Here is a 23,711-nt window from a genome sequence, read left to right as displayed (position 1 = left end):
AAATGAGAAAGTCAGAGTGGGAGAGGTAGAAAGAGAGAGTGAGAGAGTTAGAAAGAGGGATGATGGCAGAGGCAGGGATGAAGAGAGAGAGAGGATATGGGAGATGGGTAGATCATGAAGCAGAAAGGAAAGTAGATCGCAAAGCAGAGGCTGATGGCCGTGAGTTCAGGTCTTCACCTCTCAATGACCACGCGCGACTCGTTGACGTTGACCAGGAAGCCGTCGAGCAGCGGCACAAACATGTCGGCCACGTCGGACACCACCATCATCTGGGGCTGCGCCAGAGAGGCCTTCACGTTGTAGAAGTGCAGCACCTTGTTGTAGGTGACGAAGCCCACGCGCACAGCCGACGGCACGTCAGGGTTTTCCCTACAGACATCAAAACCAGTCGAGTCAGAACAGAGTGAAGCACAGTTAAGATTGAACAGAGACAGAGACAGACATACGAGGGCCAGGGATGGAAATAAAACAGGCTAGATGGGTAGGGATTGTGGAAATATAAAATGTCACTACAGTTTTAAAATGAGACTAAATGAACAAACACACACACACAAACCAACAAAGATCTACGAGCTCTCTAAATTAGTGTTTTGCATGTCTTTCCCTTGTTCATTCCTGGGGAATCTTGCTTGGTGATTCGTAAGTTGGTCCAAGACCAAAGGCGCAGGTGAGCGCGTGGTGTACGGGCGCAGGTGAGTGTGTGGTGTATCGGGGCAGGTGAGTGTGTGGCGTACCTAGGCAGGTAATCCAGCAGCGTCTTGAGCTCCTGGCAGACGATTCCCACCATGCCGCTCCGCACAGCGTTGTAAGACACGTCAATCAGGAAAATGAAGGCAGGGGGCTGAGGAAGCTTGTTGTTCTGCAAGTACACACACACACACACACACACACATCAACATCTCCACATGGCATTTTCAATGCAACATAAGCTTTTCATATTGCCACTAATACTCAAATCTGCAAAGCCTGTGTTTTCACTGCTTAGAGAGATCTTTTGTGACTGTCTAGACGGGCATGAAGGTTGTCTTTATGTCTTCATTCAGACATCTGACTATCTTGCGCAAACTACATCAAGGCTATGGCCTTCAGCTTTGTTGTGCTCAGAATGACAACACTCTATACAGCCTGCTATTACTCTTGTGTGGGGATGTTACAAGGCTTTTGTTAAAAGCTCTGTGGTTTAAAGTGGCAGCATGGTTCAATGAAACAGCGCATGTGTAAAAGCCCTTTAAGCCCTTGACATATATTCTGGACTAAAGCACCTCTGTCAGTTGCTCACATGCCAGTGGACTCCCTCCACACAGGCAACACTGTAACCTGGGTCTCCACAGACTTGTCAATGCCGTCTCAACAGTGCTAGTTTTACCACAGGCCTGCTGAAAACATGCCGCCATGCTGACCGCTGTGCTGCTGCATTACTGGTCTACATGTAATATGCAGTACTATACTGCCACACTGGTGTTGCATTGCTGTAGTCCTGAGCTCCACACACTGGTGTTGCATTGCTGTAGTCCTGACCTACACACAGTGGCTGTTGCATTGCTGTAGTCCTGACCTACACACAGTGGCTGTTGCATTGCTGTAGTCCTGACCTACACACAGTGGCTGTTGCATTGCTGTAGTCCTGACCTACACACAGTGGCTGTTGCATTGCTGTAGTCCTGACCTACACACAGTGGCTGTTGCATTGCTGTAGTCCTGACCTACACACAGTGGCTGTTGCATTGCTGTAGTCCTGACCTACACACAGTGGCTGTTGCATTGCTGTAGTCCTGACCTACACACAGTGGTTGTTGCATTGCTGTAGTCCTGACCTACACACAGTGGCTGTTGCATTGCTGTAGTCCTGACCTACACACAGTGGCTGTTGCATTGCTGTAGTCCTGACCTACACACAGTGGCTGTTGCATTGCTGTAGTCCTGACCCACACACAGTGGCAGTACTTTGTCGCCACAGGGCCTGTTGCATTGCTGTAGTACCGGCCTACATGTACTTTGCAGTGCTGTGCTGCCCAGCTGATTTCTACACGGTTCTCTGGTACTGGTGTGAAAGTGAAAGTACCTTGCAGTAGTCAACGGTGGCCAGGAACTCGTAGCTGCCCATAGAGAGCTCGGGCCGGTCGTAGCAGTCTACCCTCTTTCCGGTGTGGTCCAGATGCTGGAAGTAATTGGGAGGCACTGTGTGTGCATGGGACACAGAGACAATCAGTCAGTCAGGCATCCAACAAGGACAAACCTCCTCAGTGTGGAGTCACTGAACCCAAGGAATCAGGATCTAAATCTGGTTCAGGATTTCTGTAAAGTTGATAAGGTATAATATACATTTTACTGTGTGTGTTACTGTGAGGGGCTAAACACAAGTACCCCGAAACGGGGTGTGAGTCTGAGAGTGCGTGAGTCCGAGAGTGCGTGAGTCCGAGAGTGTGTGAGTCTGAGAGTGCGTGAGTCCGAGAGTGCGTGAGTCTGAGAGTGCGTGAGTCTGAGAGTGCGTGAGTCTGAGAGTGCGTGAGTCTGAGAGTGCGTGAGTCTGAGAGTGCGTGAGTGAGAGTGCGTGAGTCTGAGAGTGCGTGTCCGTCTTACCCTCCGTGACACAGCTGCAGAAGCCGCACTGGAACCTGCGGCCGCCCTCGATAAACTGCATGTAGGGACACATGTAGGCCTTGCAGCGGTTGCAGCGGATTGGCCCACTCTCGCCGTGGTCCACGATGTACGGGGGCGTCTGGGGAACAGGAAGAGGTGAGAACACTTGAACACCAATACGGCACATAACCATCAAACTGTCTTTCAGTGTAAGCGGGAATCGGGCCCATGAGAACAGCCTTTTCTCTGCTCTGCCAGTTCTGCTTCTTATTTACAGACTAGAGAGGAAGAGAACCCGAGGCTCCACAGTCCTATAAGGACAAACTGATGAGCAGTATGTGGGAGGTCAAGGAAGAGGAAGAGGAATCAAATGACAAGAGACAGACGCATCTAACCACAGGCCCCAAACGCACAACGTTTCATCTAACCTCACCTTCATTAACTAGACTTAATACGAAGAATGAATTAGCTGCAATGTGAGATCATGCGCGCTTGTGTTTGTGTGGGCGCATGTGTGTGTATGCATCCATGTGTGTATGCATCCATGTGTGCAGGTATTTGTGCATGTGTGCACACATACAGCCTGTATACTTTTAGGTATTTGTGTGTGTGTGTGTGTGTGTGTGTGTGTATCTGTGTGCATCTAAGTGAGTGTGTGTGTGTGCGTCTGTGTGTGTGCGTCTGTGTGTGTGTGCGTGTGTGTGTGCGTGTGTGTGTGTGTGCGTGTGTGTGTGCGTGTGTGTGTGTGTGTGTGTGTGTGTGTGTGTGTGTGTGTGTGTGTGTGTGTGTGTGTGTGTGTGTGTGCGTGTCTCACCTCATCCGGGGGCAGGGTGGCCAGTGGTTTGATGATTGCAGCCAAGGGCACTTGTGACTGCTTGGCCATGTCGGAGGTGCAGGGCACGTTGTAGGCAGTGCAGCGGACGAAGCGAGGACTGGCGTTGCCTGGGCACACACACACAGAATCATTGTCACTGTTAAGTCAGGGAGACATACTCTAGAGCACTTCAGGGGGCGAATAACTCATAAGTCAAAGATGGCTGCCAGCCTTGGCCTGTGCGAGGGTGTGTGATTCTTCGAGGGGTGATTACTCAAGAGAGTGGCCCAGTTCTAGCACAGACTCACAACTCAGACAGACAGGCACTAGAAAAGCACATGCCCTCTGGCCTGATGTCAGTCACAGACTGACGACAACACAGAGGTTATCAAGATGTTTATTAGATCATTCATTCTCTTCCCAGAATAGCTACCAATGGTATACGGTCACGTGATATTGGCCTAAAACAAACAAACTAAAAGAATATGACAATATAAAGAAAAATCAAAGAAAACATTCAAAATATTTTCCTAGCAGGCTGAAGCTAACCACTTTAAAGGATGCCCTACTGGTGGGTACCGGGCTAATCTGGCCAGTCAGACATCTATGGCCACGGTCACTCGACAGCCTGGGCCAAAGTCAGAACTCTATGGTCATGGTCACTCCACAGCCTGAAGGGCTACAAGCTGCTGCACGCCATGAGGGACACCAGCAGGAACCTTGTGAAAAGGTCAGGGGTCACCAAGCCCTCCCAGGGTGAGCTTGCATGAGTGGGAGACGAGTCATGCTGTACTAACACCAAGGGTACAAAAACATGTCCCTGAGACTCCGTAGGTCAGTAGCAGGCATGTTTCCTTCACATACGTGGCATGTCTAGCATCTAATGAAGGCTGTGATGAAGGCTAGACGACCCAAAATGTTGTGATTTCCTCTCAAAAGTGGCCATGCAGGGACACATGAATGTGTAGCACACATTTTGCATAAAGGTGTGGTGATTGTCTTGCTCCCCCACAAATCAAAGTATGATCTCTCCGCTTCAGGTCCGGGATGCTGCAGAGACTTTTGTTTTCCGACAGGACTATTAAACCTGTTGTTTTTGCTGTTCTTTAAAAAGTAACATGGGTTTACTCTCGTATCTCTACTCTCGGCTTGTCTGGCAACCTGAAACCAAGCTGGATATGAGAATCTCTCTTCACGGCTGTGCCGCTTATGGCAGCATTAAGGGTCTCTACACGCCTGTGGCAGCATTAAGGGTCTCTCTACACAGCTGTGCAGCCTGTGGCCGCATTAAGGCAGTGAATACACTGACAATAACTGGCAACATCGGCAAAGGCGTAAGGCAACTCTAAGGCCTGTTTCACACTGCCGGCGTTGCGGCTGCTTCACCTGTTGATTTTCATTCTGGCACTCATGTTAACAGGTAAGAGCGTGCACACTGCCTACGTGAGATGCTCATGTTAACAGGTAAGAGCATGCCTGTTAACACTGCCTACGTGAGACGCGCGTCTCAGGCGCGGCTGAAAAATCAATGGGGAAAAAAACAGGTAACGCAGCTGCAACGCATCCAGTGTGAAACGGGCCTTAGAGTTGCCTTACGGGGGACAGAACTCCATCCACCCGTTTGTGACATCAGAAGTACTCTTCTGGCTCAACTGTGGTCATGTGTTCAATACAGTGCATTCAGATCATATTCAGACCATTTCACTTTTCTTTTTACAAGTTTTATGCTAAAATGGTTTCAAATCATGCCTAATCAACTGAATTTACCACAGGTAGACTCCAATCAAGATGAAGAAACATCTCCAAGATGATCAAGAGGAATGGGAGGAACCTCAGCAAGCGTCATAGCAAAGGCTCTGAATACTTATGTCAATGTGATGTCAGTTTTTCTCGTTTTAATAAATTAGCAATAAATGTTTTCTAGAAATCCTGTTTTTGCTTTGACATTATGGGGTATTAAGTGTGAACTGACAAGGGAAAATTTGTATTTAAAAATGATTTTAGCATAAAGCTGCAACATAACAAAATGTGAAAAAAGTAAAGGGGTCTGAAAACGTTCTGAACGCACTTTACATCTGTACCATACTACATATACACAAGTCACACTAGCTAAAGGGTAAGCTACATGAATAAGTGTGAATGGAAACGGGACGTCGCCTCACCTTGATCTTTGACCTGGAAGTTGGTGGTGACGAGGGGTGGGGCTTGCCCTCTGACCCCAGTGGTGAAGGGCTCAGTGCTTTTATTGACCCGGTCGTCCTCGATCACCTGGATCTGAAGAAGAGAGAGAGAAAAATCAACTCAAATGGACACACACAAAAAGATGCACACACACGCAGGCAACAGGCCTTATATGGCCCCCCCATACAGCTTTGGCATACCAACTACTATTCAACTACATTTCCAACGTGATTCTTACAAGAAACGGAAAAAGAAAAACACCGGGATGAAAGAGGAGAGAGAGGATAGCAGGAAAACTGTGGCCAACAGTGATGCTATCGTCAGAATATACCACTCCAGTCACCATTGGCTGGTAGCATAGAAATAGAATAGCCTAGAGCAGCCAGCACAACAGTACTTTTGCACTCGAGGTTGCCTACTACCAATCCTCCTATGACTTATTTAAGGGTCCTAAAACAAGTCACTGGGGTCCACGTAGCTAACCTGCTGATTCCTTTGTGTTTGTTCTGGATATTTCGTCAAACACGGGAAGTGGAGGCTGGCTAATAAGCGCGTCGTTGTCATTGACGTGAGTGGGAACGTCAGTTCTAGGCATTCTGTTTCTACTGCAGTCATTCTCTTGTGTGAATGACTTGTTTAACCTGATATGGATGACAGGGTGGTGGTATGAGGAGGTGCGATGAGGAATTCACAAGCAAATGTCAGTGACGCATTCAGAAGTATATTGCGACGATAGAGGTCCACCACAACATCAAACTCAGTAGTGCTCCACCAGGGTAGGGGGTTAAGAGTTGAGTGGTGTTAGTTGGCTCCACTAGGAGTAGTTAGGCCAGTCATGCAGAGAGGAGGGCTATCTACAGCGTGCAGGCAGAGAGAAAGACAACAGGACTGACTGCTGACAACCATTCTGTGGAGGGAAAATATACGACAGATACACAACACTCATCTGTTCTGTCAGAATACCCTGAGTAGTGATTGTGAGCAGTAACAATAATAAGTTATAATTATTGTTATTAATAATAATAATAATAAATGTTATAATTATTATGATTATTAGTAGTAGTGGTAATTGTAAAAAACAAATACCTTAAGTATACTACATTCTGAGCAATATAAGTCTCTGGAGCTTGTATGCTCAGTAAATCTAAAACCAACTCTGGAAGCGGTCATTTAACGTTATTCATTTTCAATGGCGTCAGATACTTTGAGGATGAGCTACCCAAATAAAAAGCGTGAGACCGTGAACCTATTCAGGAGACATGCTGCAAAGAACACTCACAATACCTAATGGGTTTTGGTGGGAGTTGTGTGTGTGTGTGGGGAAGTGGAGGTGGTTAGTGCAACACACAGGAAAGAGAGAGAGGAGGAAGAGGGAGACAGATACACACAAACAAACACACGCACAAGCACGTCACTTACTGGGCTGGGGATAGCGTCTGGGTCTATTCTATGTCTTGTTTTCTGCACAGGCGGCATGTCAGGCGCTTGCTTTTTGTTTTATTTAAGTGTTTTTTTTTTTTTTTTTTGGTCCAGCAAATTGAGAGAGAGAAGGGAGAGAAGAGAGAAAAGAAAGATGCAAAAAAAACAACAAAAAAACAAAGAGAGACAGAGGAAGACAAAAGAGAGGGGAAAGGTCAACAGATATGTAACCGACCGTGGTTACCTCTGTTTTTTTGTTTTCTTTCTTTTTGTGCAGACCAGCATAATACAAATATTAGTCATGAGTGCATATCGTTTTTTTAATCTTTGTCAAGGAAATCTGGATGCAAAAGACACTTGCAGCTGAGCATGCAAATATTAACTTCATATTAAAATAATGCAGTTTTCTTGTAAAAAGCTTAAGCAAGAAAGGTTGCACCTTATTTTCAGAGCAACAGTGTAGGCATTGTCCAAGTTAGGCCACCATATAATGCACGAGGGAGACACATTATAGCCTTCTATCCCAAACGCCACCACACACACCAACACACACGGACATCAACTCGGTACAGACCACCATGTCAGGTAAACTGTGTGAGAGGGCGCGTGTGTGCGTTGTGGGGTCCGAACACACGGAGAAAAAAAGTGAAAATAATGTGCCTGAGGTGATGGGTGTGATGGGTATGCTGGTGTGTGTGTGTGTGTGTGTGTGTGTGTGTGTGTGTGTGTGTGTGTGTGTGTGTGTGTGTGTGTGTGTGTGTGTGTGTGTGTGTGTGTGCGCGCGCGTACGTACTGGACTGGGGATTGAGTCGGGGTCCAACCGTTTCTGTGCGGGAGGGGCGGACGCAGGAGCCTGAGGGGGCGCCCCAAAGTTCTGCTGCCCGGGATGTTGCCCGGGATGTTGCCCGGGATACGGCCCTGGATAGCCAGGCTGTGGGGCCCTCATCTGCCCAAAAGCACCTTGTTTACAAACAAATAAAATGTAACTTAGTTAAAATTAAGAAACTCATTATACGCTGCACAAGCAGTCGCTGAAAACACTGAAATGGCATTAGTGGATTATCCATCCTCATTAACCATCATCATTGTGAGAGTATGATTGAGCACTGCCGAGACAGCAACTCAAAAGATTTCTTTCCAAAGTGCTACACCCGTCTTCATTTCAATATGTGTTGTATTGTGTTTAATGTCCACAGTACAATCCACACCATTTGAAAGTCTGTTGTATTATGTTCAATATGTTGTGTAGACATATAGTACTGGCAGGTTTGGAGCATGGACTGGGCACGATGGTGGGCACACTTACCGTTCTGCTGGGGAGGGTACCCCTGCATCCCTGGCTGAGTTGGTGGCCCAGGCATACCCCCTGTGGCAGGCCCCATAGGCGGAGGCATGCCGGGCTGGGTGGACCCCGGGGCCACATGGTTGGCCTGGGACATGGGGGGCCCAGACATGGATGGATGTTGGAGCGGTGGACCCTGCATGCCTGGGGCGCTCCCTTGTGGTGGGAAGCCACCGGCAGCGGGCGGAGGAGGCAGGGGCCCGGAGAGCTGCGGGGCCGAGTGGAAGGGGGAGTGCTGTTGTTGGGGCATGGTGACGCCCGGGTACGGATGGGAGGACTGAGGGGGACCTCCAGGGAAGCCAGAGTTGGTGGTGGCGGCGGCGGTCGTGGAGGATGAAGGCTGTGAAGTGGGAGGTGAAGGCCTAGGGAAGCCAGCCTGCTGCTGCTGCTGGGGAGCACCCTGGGGAGGTGGTGGGCCTCCATACAGGTGCTGGGATGCGGGATGTGGTGCTGCTTGGGGAGCCCCAGAGGAGAAGGGGGTTTGCTGAGGGGGTGTGGGCCCAGCAGCTGAGAAGGGAGGCAGCTGCTGCTGTTGCTGCGGTGGCGGCTGGGGCTGAGCATGTGGAGGCCCTCCTGGGAAGGCCTGGGAAGCCTGGGAGACGGCTGGAGCTGGGGCGGCAGCAGCCGGAGGTGTGGCGGATGCAGTCGAGAAGGCCGGAGGAGGTGCGGAGGAGGTGGGGAAGGGCTGCTGGGCGTGCGGGGGACCCCCATAGTAGGACTGGGGGGGTCCAGGGGGGACTCCGTCTCCGGCGGCAGGGTGGGGGGAGGCAATGGAGGTGGGGGGGAAGGAGGGATGGGACGCTGTGGATGTGTAGGTGCCGGAGACGGGAGGCTGGGAATTTGGAGGCATGGCTGAGGAAACGAAAACAGGAAGTAAGTAAAGAAAGACACTCACTGTCAATCTTAAGAATCTTTAGAGCCTGAACAAGGCAAATCATTGATTGCCTTTAAGTCAATCACAGACTGCCTCATAAATGAATGCTTTGGGTCAATCTAGTCAAATCAAGGGGTTATCTAGTCAAAGCAATCAAGCCACAGCTAATCTATACAATCAAATATGTCTTTGGATGACCTTTTCCCCCTGGACTTAAAACCTTGATTTCATTTACTGAACTTACCCTGTAAAATTTGACACTGGTCAGTGTCGATCAGACACAGACTTACCGTAACCAGGGGCTGTTCCTGCGGGAGGGGCGGGCCCAACCTGCATCCCCGCCATCTGATTGGTCATCTGCTGCATGCTTGTGGGGGGACCGGCGAATGGCTGGCTGTAACTGGATTGGGGGGTGGACAGGTTCATGGGCGCTGGGGTGTAGGGCTGAGAGACAGGTGGTCTAAGAGACACAGACACACGGTCACCCTCCAATTTGTTTTGCAGGCTGGCTCTTACACCAAACCAATACAACTGAAGGCATAAATACATGCAAATCCACACAAATGGAAAAGACTTTCAGTCTACTATTAGCTTTAGTATTAACTTTATAGTACAATTATCAAGCGCAAAAACAATTATCAAGCACAAAAACAATTATCAAGCCCATAAACAGGCCTGACAGGTACTAAATGCAGCCTATAGGCTGCCCTATCATTGAACCTCGTCTTTAACACTTCTAGCAATATGAGGGATGATGACTCCGAAGATCATGAGGGCCTAAATCTGGTCTTTGTTGTTCACACCCCTATGTGGTATTGGGTTTAATGGGCACACTAGGGCACACTGACCTCTGGGTCGGGGCTGCACTGGGGGGAGGGCCGTTCAGTGCCTGACCCCCACCATACTGTCCGTAAGCCTGGGGGGCCGAGATGGGCGGAGCGCCTGAAGTGGGGGGAGCGCACATCGGACCTGTGAAGGCAATGGGGGATGGGTCAGGAATTGATCAAATACACAAACAGATACAAATGATCATGTCTAATCTAACACATACCACACACACAGACAAAAAACTCCACACAAACACTGACTTCACTTCAGAACAGGTCAGCATTGTAAGTACACTACCAACAACAAGTCCAGAATGTTATCGCAGCATGCAGCAACGTGTTACTAATCAGCTATGACACCGCCATCTTATTGACGTCACTAAGCCAGACACAAAAAATTAATCAAATAAATAAAAGACGAGACAGAAGGGAGGGGGAAAGAGCACATGTTGGCAGAAAAATTAAGGGCAAATGACAGCATCTGCCTGTGAGCAGCACAGGAGGCAGCCACACATCACAGCCTCGACCAACCCAGCATGAGCCACAGAGGGGCAGCTACACAGCACAGCCTCGACTAAGCCAAACTAACTCAACCAAATGCGGCCCAGTTTTGGCCCAGGTCAGGACACAATCTGGCTCAGGCTAAAGGCCAAAGACCCACTGGCGACGACAGGCAGTGTAGCATTATGGAACACACCTTACGTTCTGAAACACACCTTACGTTCTGAAACACCTATTAACAGTGTTACCATCAAAATGGTGAAAACAAGACATTGGCTGTGTCTATTACTGCCTACTTGCGCACTTCAAACACTGAGTTTTAGTGCTTAGGGCGTTCACACTGACAGAACGAGCAGAATTCAGGGCACTGAAAGAAATCAGATTGCGCACTGAAAACGGTAAAAAAAATGCAGTGTGAAACGATGGACACTTCTCGCCCTAAACGGGCGCCATCTTGGCTACGTAGCGGAAGAGGAGGAGCCCTTTCGGCAGCTTCTCAGTTTGGAAACGTAGTGCGCACTACGCACTGTATTGCAGTGCACTTCGTAAAGTAGGCGGTAATAGAAACGGCCATTATTTAGCAATAGTTTGAGGCATAATGACAATGACAGAAACAAAGCGTTTCGGGGGAATTTAAATTGACCATGGCTAGCTAGATATGACCGTACCATCTAGTCATCATTCTTGTTAGCTATCTACTTGATATGAGCTGGGTAACATCAGTTAGTTTTGTTTACTATTGGCAATGGTTGCTAAGGAAAGAAGTCTTACTACGGTATACTTTCAAACCAGTTCTATGGACCTGACACTTAACAAACTCTGAAGTCGCTGCATGTCACAAGCAACCAGTGGACGTAGTCCCGTTAAAAAGAACCGGAAGCGTCTTTCGACACACATCAGTCACCGCTAATGGGCTTGGCCTTAAGACCGAGGCTGTGGGCGGACTCCCCTGTACTGCTCCCAACCCTTTCCCTCAACACACACACACACACACACGTTAAACTGTCTGGCAATGGCCATGGGGTTAGGGGATAAGGCAGGTGGGTTGGAAGAGGGGTGATATGCCAAGCACAATTAGAAGAAGTTACCCAAGTCAAGAGGAGAGGTGGAGGACAGGTCAGAGACTAAGTTTGTTGCATGAGCCTTAGAGGGAATGCTTGCATAAGGAGAATATCCTGAAATACAAGAAAAGAACAGCGGTGAGGGGAAAGGTCCACAGTGATGGAAAAAAAACAAAACCATAAAAAGAGTGAAAGGAAAGAAAGGAGAGAGAGAGAGAGCGAGAGCAAAAAAACAAAGACAGGGTTTGGTGTTGTCAAACTGGAAACTAGAGAGGTCGGGCCACTTTGAGGCTCGATTGAGGAAAGGAGAGCAGCAGGAGTGTCACTGTGCAGACAGGAGCGCTTTCTAGCAGGAGTGTCACTGCGCAGACAGGAGCGCTTTCTAGCAGGAGTGTCACTGCGCAGACAGGAGCGCTTTCTAGCAGGAGTGTCACTGCGCAGACAGGATCGCTTTCTAGCAGGAGTGTCACTGCGCAGACAGGATCGCTTTCTAGTAGGAGTGTCACTGCGCAGACAGGAGCGCTTTCTAGCAGGAGTGTCACTGCGCAGACAGGAGCGCTTTCTAGCAGGAGTGTCACTGCGCAGACAGGATCGCTTTCTTGCAGGAGTGTCACTGTGCAGACAGGAGCGCTTTCTAGCAGGAGTGTCACTGCGCAGACAGGAGCGCTTTCTAGTAATACTTTCACAGCACTAGGGGAGCCACACGTCTCCCTTCGAAGAGACATAAATGCACTTTCAATCCCTTAAGCCCAATCCTTAGAATTAGAAACAGAAGAAAATGCCATTCTTTTATTTAGCTTCCTCGTCGATTGTTGAGTGTGTTCCTATTCATGCTATGCTGCATGCTTCAATTCTATGCTATGGTAATATAAACACTATTCATCACTATACTACCATCACTGTTTGTAGAGACTGAGAAATGGCCCTGACTGTATGATAACCTCTGTCATGACTCATAAACTGACCTCTTGAAAGACAGAGAGAGAGAGAGAGAGAGAGAGAGTGTGTGAGAGGGAGGGAGTGAGTGAGTGAGTGAGTGAGTGAGTGAGTGAGAGAGTGAGAGAGAGAGAGAGTGTGTACGAGAGAGTGAGAGTGTGTGTACGAGAGAGTGAGTGTGAGAGAGAGAGAGCGAGAGAGAGCGAGAGAGAGCGAGAGAGAGAGAGAGAGAGAGAGAGAGAGAGAGAGAGAGAGAGAGAGAGAGAGAGAGAAAGAGTGTGTGTGTGTATGAGAGAATGAGAGTGTGTGAGAGAGAGTGAGACAGAGAGTTGAGTGAGTCTCAATTGTGATAATACATCTGGGGGCAAATGTTGTAAAATGTGGATTAAATGTCAGTCGAAATGTTAACACCATTAAGGGTAGTTTAAATATCCAAACCAATCTAAACGCCTCCTAAGGGTGGGGTAGAAGGGGGAGTTGAAAGTCTTTGGTTAAGAGTACATGGGTGTGGGTCTTAACCTAAAAGCCTTGCAGCATTCCTGTAGCCTGCAAAATCGCTAGCCCCGCTGGCCTGGGACAATCAAGTTCCCACCTTGCTACCAAAACACCCTGTTCGACCCTGTTCAAAATGATCCCACAAGTGAAGTAAAATCCCCCCCCCCCCCCTCTATTTTAGAGAACAAGTTGTTGATCATGATGTTTGTTGGATGGTTTGTGTTAATCGAAGAGATACTGGTTGAGTTGTGTTTGAGTCCTTAACCACACCAGCATTCCATGCAAAATAGTGCACCAGAAAAGTTCCGATCAATACGGTTTTGTACACATAACGTACAAACAACATACAAACATGTCTCATAACATAGCATCTACCCCTCATGATGACATGAAAGCTATAGGCAACAGTTTACAAAACACATTGTGGAAAGGCAACCAGAGTAAGGAGAAGAGAAAAAGGAAAAAACTGTGGGATGACTGTCCTACATCTCGTATGTTTGAACATGTTAATTCTTAAAATACTGTAAAATTAGCCTACACAATGCATGTATACCAGGCCAGAAACATCCCAGTTTAACTAGCTTATGTTAGAAAGCTAAAGATTTATAGACTACTTTTAATGCAAGCGTAATAGAGGGGGCTAACGCTAATTAGTCTGAGTGTTTATGAGTGGTTTGATCGAAGACTGATTAACATGTACGTCCGCGCCTACACTTCAGTCTCTCCTGGTCATTCCTCAAAGTATAGCATGACTTGTAGCACTTCTAAACTCAAAGACAGGGCTCCTTTTCATTTAGTGTAATATTTAATGGACATTCTTTTGTAGTAGCCTATCAGATCCACATCACTACAACTTTGCCCCAACCCTAAACAGCAAAAACGGTCCTCCCGTTTATCATCTAGGTAAAAAGTCAAAATATAAGAACGCAACCTATAACAAATGACTTAGAGTCACAATACACCATCAATCAATACATCATCAAACAGCATAAAGTTGGCAACATTTCTTTTGAGCTGAATATTTAAAATCAGATACACAGTAAGCAAAGAATCTAAGAAATTGCAAATTGAAATTGCTCTTTCAACTGAATAAGAAAAAGAGAATAGGACTTTTATTTGCATAACATTTGTGTGACTGTGTTTGTTAATATTAATTATGCCAAGAGATTCACTTTTATAATAAGCCTGTAATAATAATGTTTTTGGTCAAAGTAATTCTGCTTGAACAGAACAAAGGAAGAAGAGCAACCTTTAGTAAGATGCATAATTATATGTAAACGTTTTATTTAATTTGAATTGTTCATTTTAACATATCTTCCTCTCTAGATTATAGATTGTCTTTATTTGGGCTAGTCTTATTCACTTCAGGCAACCATACTCTGAAGAATGCCTGGCCTAAGGGCTTCCAGGGAATTAGAAATGTTGCAAACCCTGGCCTGTTGATGAAGCTTTGTTAGCATTCTCTTACGGAACCGTCATGCAGAGTGACCATGAACTCTTGTTACATAGTGCCAAACTCATATCTGGCCCTGTGAAACCACACCTACGCAGGCGGTCTTACCTGGAACCGGGGCTCCAGGCTGGTAGGCGGAGGTGGGCCCGTTGTACGGGGGATACTGCCCTGGGTATCCCCCTGCCATGTGCTGGCCCCCATGAGGAGCCTGCGGATAGCCCTGGTAACCGGGCTGAGAAGGGCCGTAGGGGGAGGCCATGTGAGGTTGCTGGTTGACATTCATCCTCTCAGTTCATCCCTGAATAAAAAAAGAGAAGCAAACTATGAGAACCATCATCAAAGCCCTGGTTTAATCTCTTCTGTATGCAATGCTGTTTAAACAGAAATAATGTGAAATCGATCCCCTTAGCCCTTCTGCTTCAATAACAGTGAAGGCTTGAGTAGTCTTTCCATACCCATACAACCCGCTCGAGGAGGAGACATACATGGAAGTAAAAAACATGCTCAATGTTTTGGGTTCTGAGCATACGACTGAAAAGCAATCATCCGAAAGTTGCTCCGATTCCATGAGGACTCCTTTGTTGCTCCCACTCTGCTGCACAATGCTTGCCTTGAGTGCAAGGCTGAAATCATGCGAACGTCGTCAGCAAGCAAGGCTGAACCTCCCCCCGCCCCCTTCTTTTTCTATCTCTACCCGGTCGGCCTCAAGAAGATGGGCCCCCCCTTACGTCCAGCAGTTCTGCTTAAGGTTTCTTCCTGATTGACAGGGAGTCTTTCCTTGCCCCTGTCGCCATTGTGCTTGCTCAAAGAGGGTTCAGGCCCTGGGCTCTGTAAAGCACCTAGAGACAATTTTATAATTTTGGTGCTATGTAAATCAAATTTAATTGAATCTCTCCGTTTTCATTTTTGTTCCGATGCTACTTGGTTGGTGCGCAAGTCCTCAGGAGCTGATGGACCCGACATGTGCAGTGTCCCAGAAGTGGAGCGGCTTCACTGCTGGCCTGGGCCGAGTTTTTTCTCCGCAGGAAATGCATGGAAAAGATATAGGCATAGCCCTCTGATGATTTTTTTTAATATGGTAGCCTAATCACTCCCTACAGCTAAAGCCGCTGTACAATTCTGTGTAATTCGTGTTGGACCATCAGGGCGTGTTCATTAGGGGTCCAGGTAGCCGCACCACTGATTCCCTATTGCGTACGTTCTGGTGCTTCTTCATATTTTTGTCCAGCGAAACACGAGGGGAAGCAAAAAGAGAACACCATGACTTTTCCAGGGTTTTCCATGACTGTGGAAGAACCTGATAACTATACCGGAGTTGTGTGTTCAGTTCAAAGTTCAGTTGAGCTACATTGACAACATTGCCTGCCTTCTTTGTACCTGTATGATATACCCTCCATTCCCTTCCCTCATGTAAACACATTACAGGACAAAAGACAAAAAGCCCATGCAAGCATTGATCATTAGATACATAAGGGAACTGAGTTGTCATGCGAAGGAAGAGAGAGTGAGAGAGTGAGAGAGAGAGAGAGAGAGAGAGGAACAGAGAGTGAGAGCGAGAGAGAGGAACAGAGAGAGATGAACAGAGAGAGAGGAACAGAGAGAGAGAGGGAAACAGAGAGAGAGAGGAACAGAGGGAGAGAATAACAGAGAGAGAGAAACAGAGAGAGAGAGGAACAGAGGGAGAGAGAGAGAGAGAGGAACAGAGAGAGAGAGAGGGAAACAGAGAGAGAGAGGAACAGAGAGAGAGAGGAACAGAGGGAGAGAATAACAGAGAGAGAGAGAGAAAGCAGACAATTATTGGATTCCAGGCCTAGAAATGGAATTTTGAAATTCCCTGACTTTTCCAGGATTTCCATGACTGTGGGAACCCTGGATACAGTCAATCACCCTGCCATTCTTTTGACGCATGCCAAATATGGGGAACTGCTGTTCATAGATGGTGCTATAACATACACATTGTATTACCTCAAGAACCGCTTCACCTAAAAATGTGAAATTTGGTGTGCTCTTATTTGGCCAAATTCGCTCACATTTCTTAAAGCAGCAAAAAGGAGTTCTGTTCCAAAACCAGCAAGCTAATTACCTAAAAAGCATGCAAAAACCATGCAAACACCACCAACAGCCCAGTTGCTACTGATAGAAGCTTGCCAAAACATAAACTGGCGTCTTAGCAGTATAGCTGGCATTGTCATGCTGTGAAAGCTTTTCTTCCAGGGTATTCCAGCCCGGTACACAGGACTACATAGGGCATGTAGATGGATGGCTAGTGGGAAAGACACAGGTGTTTATCTGTCGTTCACATGACCATATGCTATCAAAATTAATTTGAGGATGGTACCAAAACTAGTTGCCTATAAAATCATACCTCAAAAAGTGTCAAATTGTTGCATAGTGTTTCTTTAAAATGTCGTCTTTCACCTTTGGAAGCCTTCAAATCCCTCAACATTTTGGCACTTCGGGAGCTTCACACATTCTGCTTGGACCCCGATGAACGCCGCTTGAGGCTATATTGTCCCTTCGTATCGGCAAAAGTTAGTCACTACTACGAATACAAACTATTTTACAGTGGACCAGCCAACATATCGACTGCAGCGCCACCTCTAGTGTGCGTTACAAAAGTGTAACTGTCGTTTCTGGTCTGCTTCAGGGACATTTCTGGTCTATGTGTTTCAATGGCAACTCTGATGCAGGGATCTTGTGCTTACGCAGCAAACCTAGCCTGGATACCAGACCGAACTTAGCCCCGCCCACAACATTTGAAGTCGGGAAGTTCGGTCTGGTGTCGCTCCATTAGGGAGAAATTAACTGCGAACAGAAATGGTCTGACCAATCAAATTGTCAAGGCGGGCTTTATACGATGATGGACAGATGATCAACAGTAACGTAATCAACCGCGTCACCAACACACGGGTTGAATTCGTTTTCAACAAACATGGCTGCCGCTGGAGAGCTGAAATGTATAGATTCGAGTCCATTTGGACATTGACAGTGCATTCATTTTGAAAGAGGAACAGAGAAACGCGATCAAGGCCTTTGTCAATCGAAAAGATGTTTTTGCCTTCCTTCCTACGGGATCCGGTAAAAGTTTAATTTATCAGCTGGCCCTGGTCACATACTACGTTGTTCTGATTGGTTGTAGGTAACCAATTCTCCTGGTTCGGTTGAAACACGCCCCATAATCACAGCCCATTGGAGCAGTATCAGACTCATATTCTGACTAGAATTATGAGTATGACATCGTCAGGCTACAGCAAACCATGAGCCTCTAATGGAATCATCAGTCCAGTAAAACAAGTGCAGTAAGAAATGTTGCTGCAATCCCAGACTCGAGTGAATAGGGCTGTACTTTAGAATAGCAATTGTGAACATTTAGCATCCATCAGTGTTGGTCTTCAGTTATATAGTATCAGGTAGCAACAGCATTTTTACAGCTACAGTACACACACCTAAACTCATCTACAAAAAGCCTACATTTCCCTTGCTGTAGTTCATGGGTACACATCACCCATGGACCTGTAGCCTATTCCATGGATGTTGCCATCTTGCCACTGCATAAGTGACCAGGACTGTCAGATGAAATCAGTATGGTGGTCTGGCACCATGACATCTGCTAATGTGCTACGGAACTGAAGCTTATTCACACAGTCAACAGCATGACACGCAGTGCTGAGCTAAGCCACACAACAACACAAAACAAAACTCAACAAATGCTTATGTTAATCATATTTTTGTTTTGTTTGCCAGCTGATGTAAAATACCAGCACAGTTATTGTCTGCAAAACAATTAGGTCACACACACACACACACACCACAGGAGGACTTACAAGGGCCACAAAAGGCTCTGAACACCGGGCCACAAAGGTAGGGCCAATGATTTTCCGCGATAACGGAAAACGGACGGAATTCGCGTAATGAACACTTTGAAACAGAATTGCACTTTTGAAACGGAAACATCATTTTGTTCATACAAATCGCCCAAATTCCCCTGCATTTTGGGCTGCAAGGCTATATTTCTTTCAAATAAACACAACAACGATTGCAACGATGAACAAACATTAATTAAAGAACAAAACCACTGAGAAAATGTCACGTCTGCGCTGAACTCTGCTCCGGCCACGCCCCCCTTTTCAACTGTTGACCCACAGATCTCCGCTGAAGCCACATTCAGTCACATTCACGCGCTCGTCTTCCCAATCGCATTTAAAACAAAAAAATGTTTAGTCTTCTGTTCTGTTGATGGCTGGCAAACAACAATCTAAGAAGGGCACATATTATTCACTCTTTTAAGCCATCAATCTACCTCAGGGTGAACAAAATGAGCTGAAACGGAAAAAAAAACGGAATTCACCAAATGTGAAACGGAAAATGCATTTTTTTTTTACGGAAAATCATTGGCCCTACAAAGGTATCAGCATATTGGCCTATTGAGACCCTCTTCTCTGCTGAAGAAGTAATGTTCACACTAGATTATTTAGCCATGCAATAAATCAAATACTAAATGTTTAATTAAACTGTATTTTATTTGTCAGTCAAGCCCAGCTGATACAAAATACTCATAGATCCATACATAGTTATGGTCTGCCACAGTGTGATATGATCCGGAAACAGATTCGTCAGCTAATTGAATGGGCTACTTCCGCTGCACAGCTGAAGGGATAACTACATTCACTTCCTGAAGCAATGCCAAGGTCATACCTTACTTGATTGCAGGTATGCTAGCACAGACAGCCTAAAAGTACAGGGGGAAAAACTGAAATAACCAGCAACAACTACAACTACTATCTGTCTGTCTGTCTTCCAGTTATACGAGTGGGAACCTGATTTTTGTACCTGGCCTGTTCCATCTGCGTCACAACCACGCTTTGTACTATTTGCACTTGACCACACCTTAGAATCTTTGCTTCAGATAATCTGTCCCCTGATTCACCATCCACCTAGATACACTGTCCCTTACATTTAATTTAAAAGCTAATTAAAAGCAATAACGGATCATTGAAAGCTGTATCTAGACAATTGTCTTCCTATTTTCTGGGCATATCTTACACTCCGAGCAGGATCTGAAGAGAAGCTTTACCTCTTCAGCTAAACAGACAGGACTCATCAATGCAGGAAGAAGTTCCACAACAGAAGCTGGCAAAGAATTACCATGAAGGAAGAAGCATGGAGCTGTGGAAGGAGTGTGAAACAGTCCTATGAAGCAGACCGGTGGTAAGGACAACAGGCCAGAACTGTTTAAGATACATCATAGTTATCTCTCTCTCTCTCTATCTCTCTCACACACACACACACACCACCTGGGTAAAACGATCCAAAGTTGAAAGCCCAGCTGTCAATGGGCCCAGCTTCTCTCAGCATCAGACTGGTCGAATGTTTTGTTCGTGTAGACAAACACAGAGGCCTACTTAATGTAAGTGAATACAAGAGAACTTGATGGAAATGCATAACCACAAAATATGTCGGAATGGACGGTGTACATAGACATCTATAGATCTTCTAACGTTACAAACCCCAAAACCCGGCTCAAAGGGCACGGTGATTATTAGGGTTCGGGTACATGGACAGGCATAGTGAAGGCAAGAGTCAGACCTTCTCTCACTAATGGCATGTCGAGGCCAAAGATCAACAGCATGGCATCCTCTCATAAACCGGATAGGCGACGGTAGCCGTCTGCAAAGGCTTCAAGACAAGCATGGCAAAGCTTGGCACCCATTTACTTGAAAATATTAAATACCCTGAAACGTAATCTCATAATAGCAGCATAGCCCAAGATCATATTACGAATGGGCAACATCACTGACAAAAGTGCGAATCCCACATCAGGACCGACATATCAGCATGTGTACGTGAAACCATTTCAATAGTTATTGGATAGGTATCAGGGGATAGCTAGCTTGAAATATAGTTAACTCATTTAATTCTGATAAACCGGGCCATTTCCATGGGCAACTGGAACTGGCACGCTTCAGCTAAACACCACGGTCTTAATAATTTAGACGAAATAGATAGCTAACGCTAGTGAAACGGTAACGTTAGCCCATGTTATATCATAGCCAGCAGCCAGTGACCAACAGTTTGATACCTTTACTGGCTACGTTATATTTATTGACAGGCCTGTTGAGTGACCTAAATCTGGCTACCTACGTCTAGTTTACCTTTTGCCGAACAGCCTAGCTACAACTTAGTAACCTTACTAGGATGCCATATCCCGTCATTCAAAAGTATCCTATACCCAACGAAGACCTAAGGATCTTTACTCATTTGACAAAATAAATACTTAAACTCTTGACCACACATTGCGGCGTTCGTGCTATACCATTCATGGGCCTTCGTGGGTCGCTTACAGGGCGTAGTAATTAGTAACTAGCTATACAGATACCATCTATCTACGGAATTACAGTTTACTAGCTAATGGTAGCTACATTGCATAGTTAGCAATCCAGGTTGACTACTAGTTTCAAGTGGTGCTAGATATGAAAGCTAGCTAACATTAACGTAATGATCATTCTTGGTTTGGCAAACAGAGCTACTGTTTAGGCTTTCGAGACATAAAACCTACAAAATAATAACTGTCGACAAACAGTGAGCTAAAGTTACTAAACCTTACACAACGACATTGACTTGAAGGGTGACGTTAGGATAAAGTTAACGTTAGGTAGCGAAGTTATCGCTATGTTAGCTAGCTATGATAGCTAATGGCTCTCCAGGCAGCGTCCTAACTATCGATAGCTTACCTATGCTAGGTGAAACTACGAAACGTCCGAATGTTAACTGACGTTAATGCTAACTTGGGCCTAATTAGTCAACAAGTCGTATCAAGACCACAAATTGACCAATTAAAAATCAAATCAAATACAGTCTTACTACTGCTAAGGTAATACATGTAAGCTTAATATGTAACGCTGACAAACCAGTCAACTGTGTTTTGCTGACTGTCCTAGCTAGCTTATAGTCCGGTATGTAGAAGCTAGCTGCGACTTCAAATAATGCCAGATATTTGTCGCCCTTCTAAGGGATTTGTTGGCTAGTTCGTTAGCTTGCTAGTTGGCTGCCTAGCCCAAAAAGGCTACAAGCTAACTTTAGCGGTTGACGACTATCATTGCTCGACACTCACCTCCAATAAGGTTCAGTATGTAAGTGGACAAGCCAAGCGGACAGATGTCCCACGTTCTCAGACGGTTCCACTTGCCTGTGGTCGTTATGGGTTTCCCTAAGAGATTTAAATACAAACGATATCTTCCAGGCCGGTAATATTGCTACTAATCCCTTCCTCGGTTTCTCTTGTCGCGGAGATTCGCACCGGAAGTACAGTGAGTGTATGCCACGTCCACATCCGCTTACGGCATCAAGTCAGCTGTCCAGCTGTTCGCTTACGACATCAAGTCAGCGGTGACACCTCACTGTTGGTTTCATGTACTGATTATGGTTTTAGCTCTGCAAAGCAAAGTTGTAAATCACATTGATTTTTCTGTCAGTGTCAATGTCAGTGTAAGAAACAGTGATGCTGTAAAATCAGTGTAAATGCAAGTCACATTAGGCTATGGTAAAATAGACATACATTATACATAATACAACTATTATCAGAGGCAGGGTCTGGAATTTATAGAACAAAAACTTCCTTCAGAAGTTGAGTAGTCTGCTTGGTTTATAGCTGCAGCATAATTCATTTTTAGTCGCTGCCTCATCAGCATGGCACCCAACACCAAATCCATCCAAGAACAACTAAGCATTTGTTTCAAACCTTTAAAAGTATGAGGTTTAACAGTTTTACCTGGATAAGTAAGCTAATTTATGACATTTCCTGAATATTTTCGAAAGTATCCATCTTCAGACTTAGGGGTCAACAATATTTTACATGAACTTAATGGAGAAATAAGATATAACCAAGCTTGTGGTAAAATAGATTGAGGATCACCATTTTGTCAGATTAAACAACACTTTGAAAAACACACATTTTTGCATGTTTTTTAAGTATACTCCACTTAAAATGTTTACAAAAAAATAGTGGTAGTATTAACTCAAATTGTTACCTACATTCATCTTAACATATTGCGTAAGTCTAAATGGAAAAGTTTAATTTTACTAGCAGTAGAAACATGTTTTTTAAGCAGACAGAAGTGAAATTTATATATATATAACATATATATGTTTTTTTCTTTCCTATTTTGGTAATGGCTAAAATGTTAAGTGAGGTATACTATAAATAGCCGTTGAAAAATGTTGAAAAATGAAAAATGCAGGACGGATCTCAGCCAGATCTATACTAGATCTACTGAGATCTACTGAGATCTACTGAGATCTACTGAGATCTACTGCTATATGAGCAGTGGAAGTTTTTTCCTATCCTAATAGTGAGTGGAACAGTGTTTTTTCAGGGTTCAGGTAGCTGCTGCTATTTGGTTCATGATGGGGTAACAAACGTTGCATGTACTTCATACCACCACTAGGTGGCAATGTAACGATAAGTAGGAAATAAGAAACTCATTTTGATGTTGTCTTGAGTTCTCTTCATCAGTGTTTTAAGAGACTGGAAAGTAGCACGTTGGCTCCTCTGAGAGCAGCTGAAGGGAATACATCTGGCAGTGATGGACCCTGACATATTCAAATCAGCTCCTGTCAAAGCAGATAGCTTTTCCTACTTAAAGCAACAAAGCGCAGGATTTGCTGCTTTTTGAGGTATGTTTTTTTTAATAAACAAGTTCTGGTATTATCTTCAAATTCATTTTGATGGTAGATGGACATGCGATGGACATAAAAACACCTGTTGTTCCCACTTGCTGTGAACAGGCAAAGCGTTCACCCTATTTGCCCACTCTCCCACACACTGAGGATTTTAAAACCTGCTTATGTCTCAGTTGAATGTAGCAGTTGAATGAAAAAACAAACAAGCAAATTAATGAATGAATGTAGTTTCGCAGTTGCCCCTTTGCCCTGAACAGGAATTAAGGTGTTAATGCAAATACAAATACGCCCATTTGGGTTTATTGATGAAGATGCTCAGTAATAATGGGTTGACTTTATATTTCCTTCCCTCTCTTGTCACCTCAACAATTCTCAGTAATAAACAATGTTTTTTTGTGCAATTTCTTGTCAACATGTGTCCTAAATTCATTCATGTACAAATATAAAAGTGTCCGTTTAATAGAGTAAACGTTTTGTCAAATGCTATAAGTGCAACATGGGAATTTCTGTAGTTGTTGCACAAGGGCTAACTTTTCTACACCAGCATAC

At 45.5% G+C, this 23,711-nt stretch overlaps 1 protein-coding gene across 2 annotated transcripts in view; it reads right to left on the bottom strand.

Moving 5' to 3' along the window:
• The window catches only part of sec24c (SEC24 homolog C, COPII coat complex component), a 32,444-nt gene extending 10,653 nt beyond the window's left edge, over positions 1–21,791 (bottom strand). Inside the window, exons 1-13 of one of the 2 annotated variants that reach the window (XM_031560571.2) lie at positions 21,595–21,791; positions 14,592–14,781; positions 10,059–10,179; positions 9,501–9,670; positions 8,301–9,188; positions 7,788–7,954; positions 6,995–7,063; positions 5,557–5,668; positions 3,395–3,522; positions 2,581–2,719; positions 2,063–2,178; positions 735–859; positions 178–369 (exon numbers count right to left, since the gene is read on the bottom strand). In XM_031560571.2, the coding sequence (XP_031416431.1) occupies positions 178–369; positions 735–859; positions 2,063–2,178; positions 2,581–2,719; positions 3,395–3,522; positions 5,557–5,668; positions 6,995–7,063; positions 7,788–7,954; positions 8,301–9,188; positions 9,501–9,670; positions 10,059–10,179; positions 14,592–14,766 (2,402 nt within the window). In that variant the 5' untranslated portion in view covers positions 14,767–14,781; positions 21,595–21,791. The remainder of the gene's footprint in view (positions 1–177; positions 370–734; positions 860–2,062; positions 2,179–2,580; positions 2,720–3,394; positions 3,523–5,556; positions 5,669–6,994; positions 7,064–7,787; positions 7,955–8,300; positions 9,189–9,500; positions 9,671–10,058; positions 10,180–14,591; positions 14,782–21,594) is intronic. The other variant, XM_031560572.2, reaches the window with a different exon arrangement.
• Between the last annotated feature and the right edge of the window lie 1,920 nt (positions 21,792–23,711).

The sequence above is a fragment of the Clupea harengus genome, chromosome 23 (genome assembly GCF_900700415.2).
Source record: "Clupea harengus chromosome 23, Ch_v2.0.2, whole genome shotgun sequence".
Lineage (NCBI taxonomy): Eukaryota > Metazoa > Chordata > Actinopteri > Clupeiformes > Clupeidae > Clupea > Clupea harengus.
The sequence above is the reverse complement of the archived record's forward strand: the minus strand, read 5'-3'. Positions and strand labels throughout refer to the sequence as shown.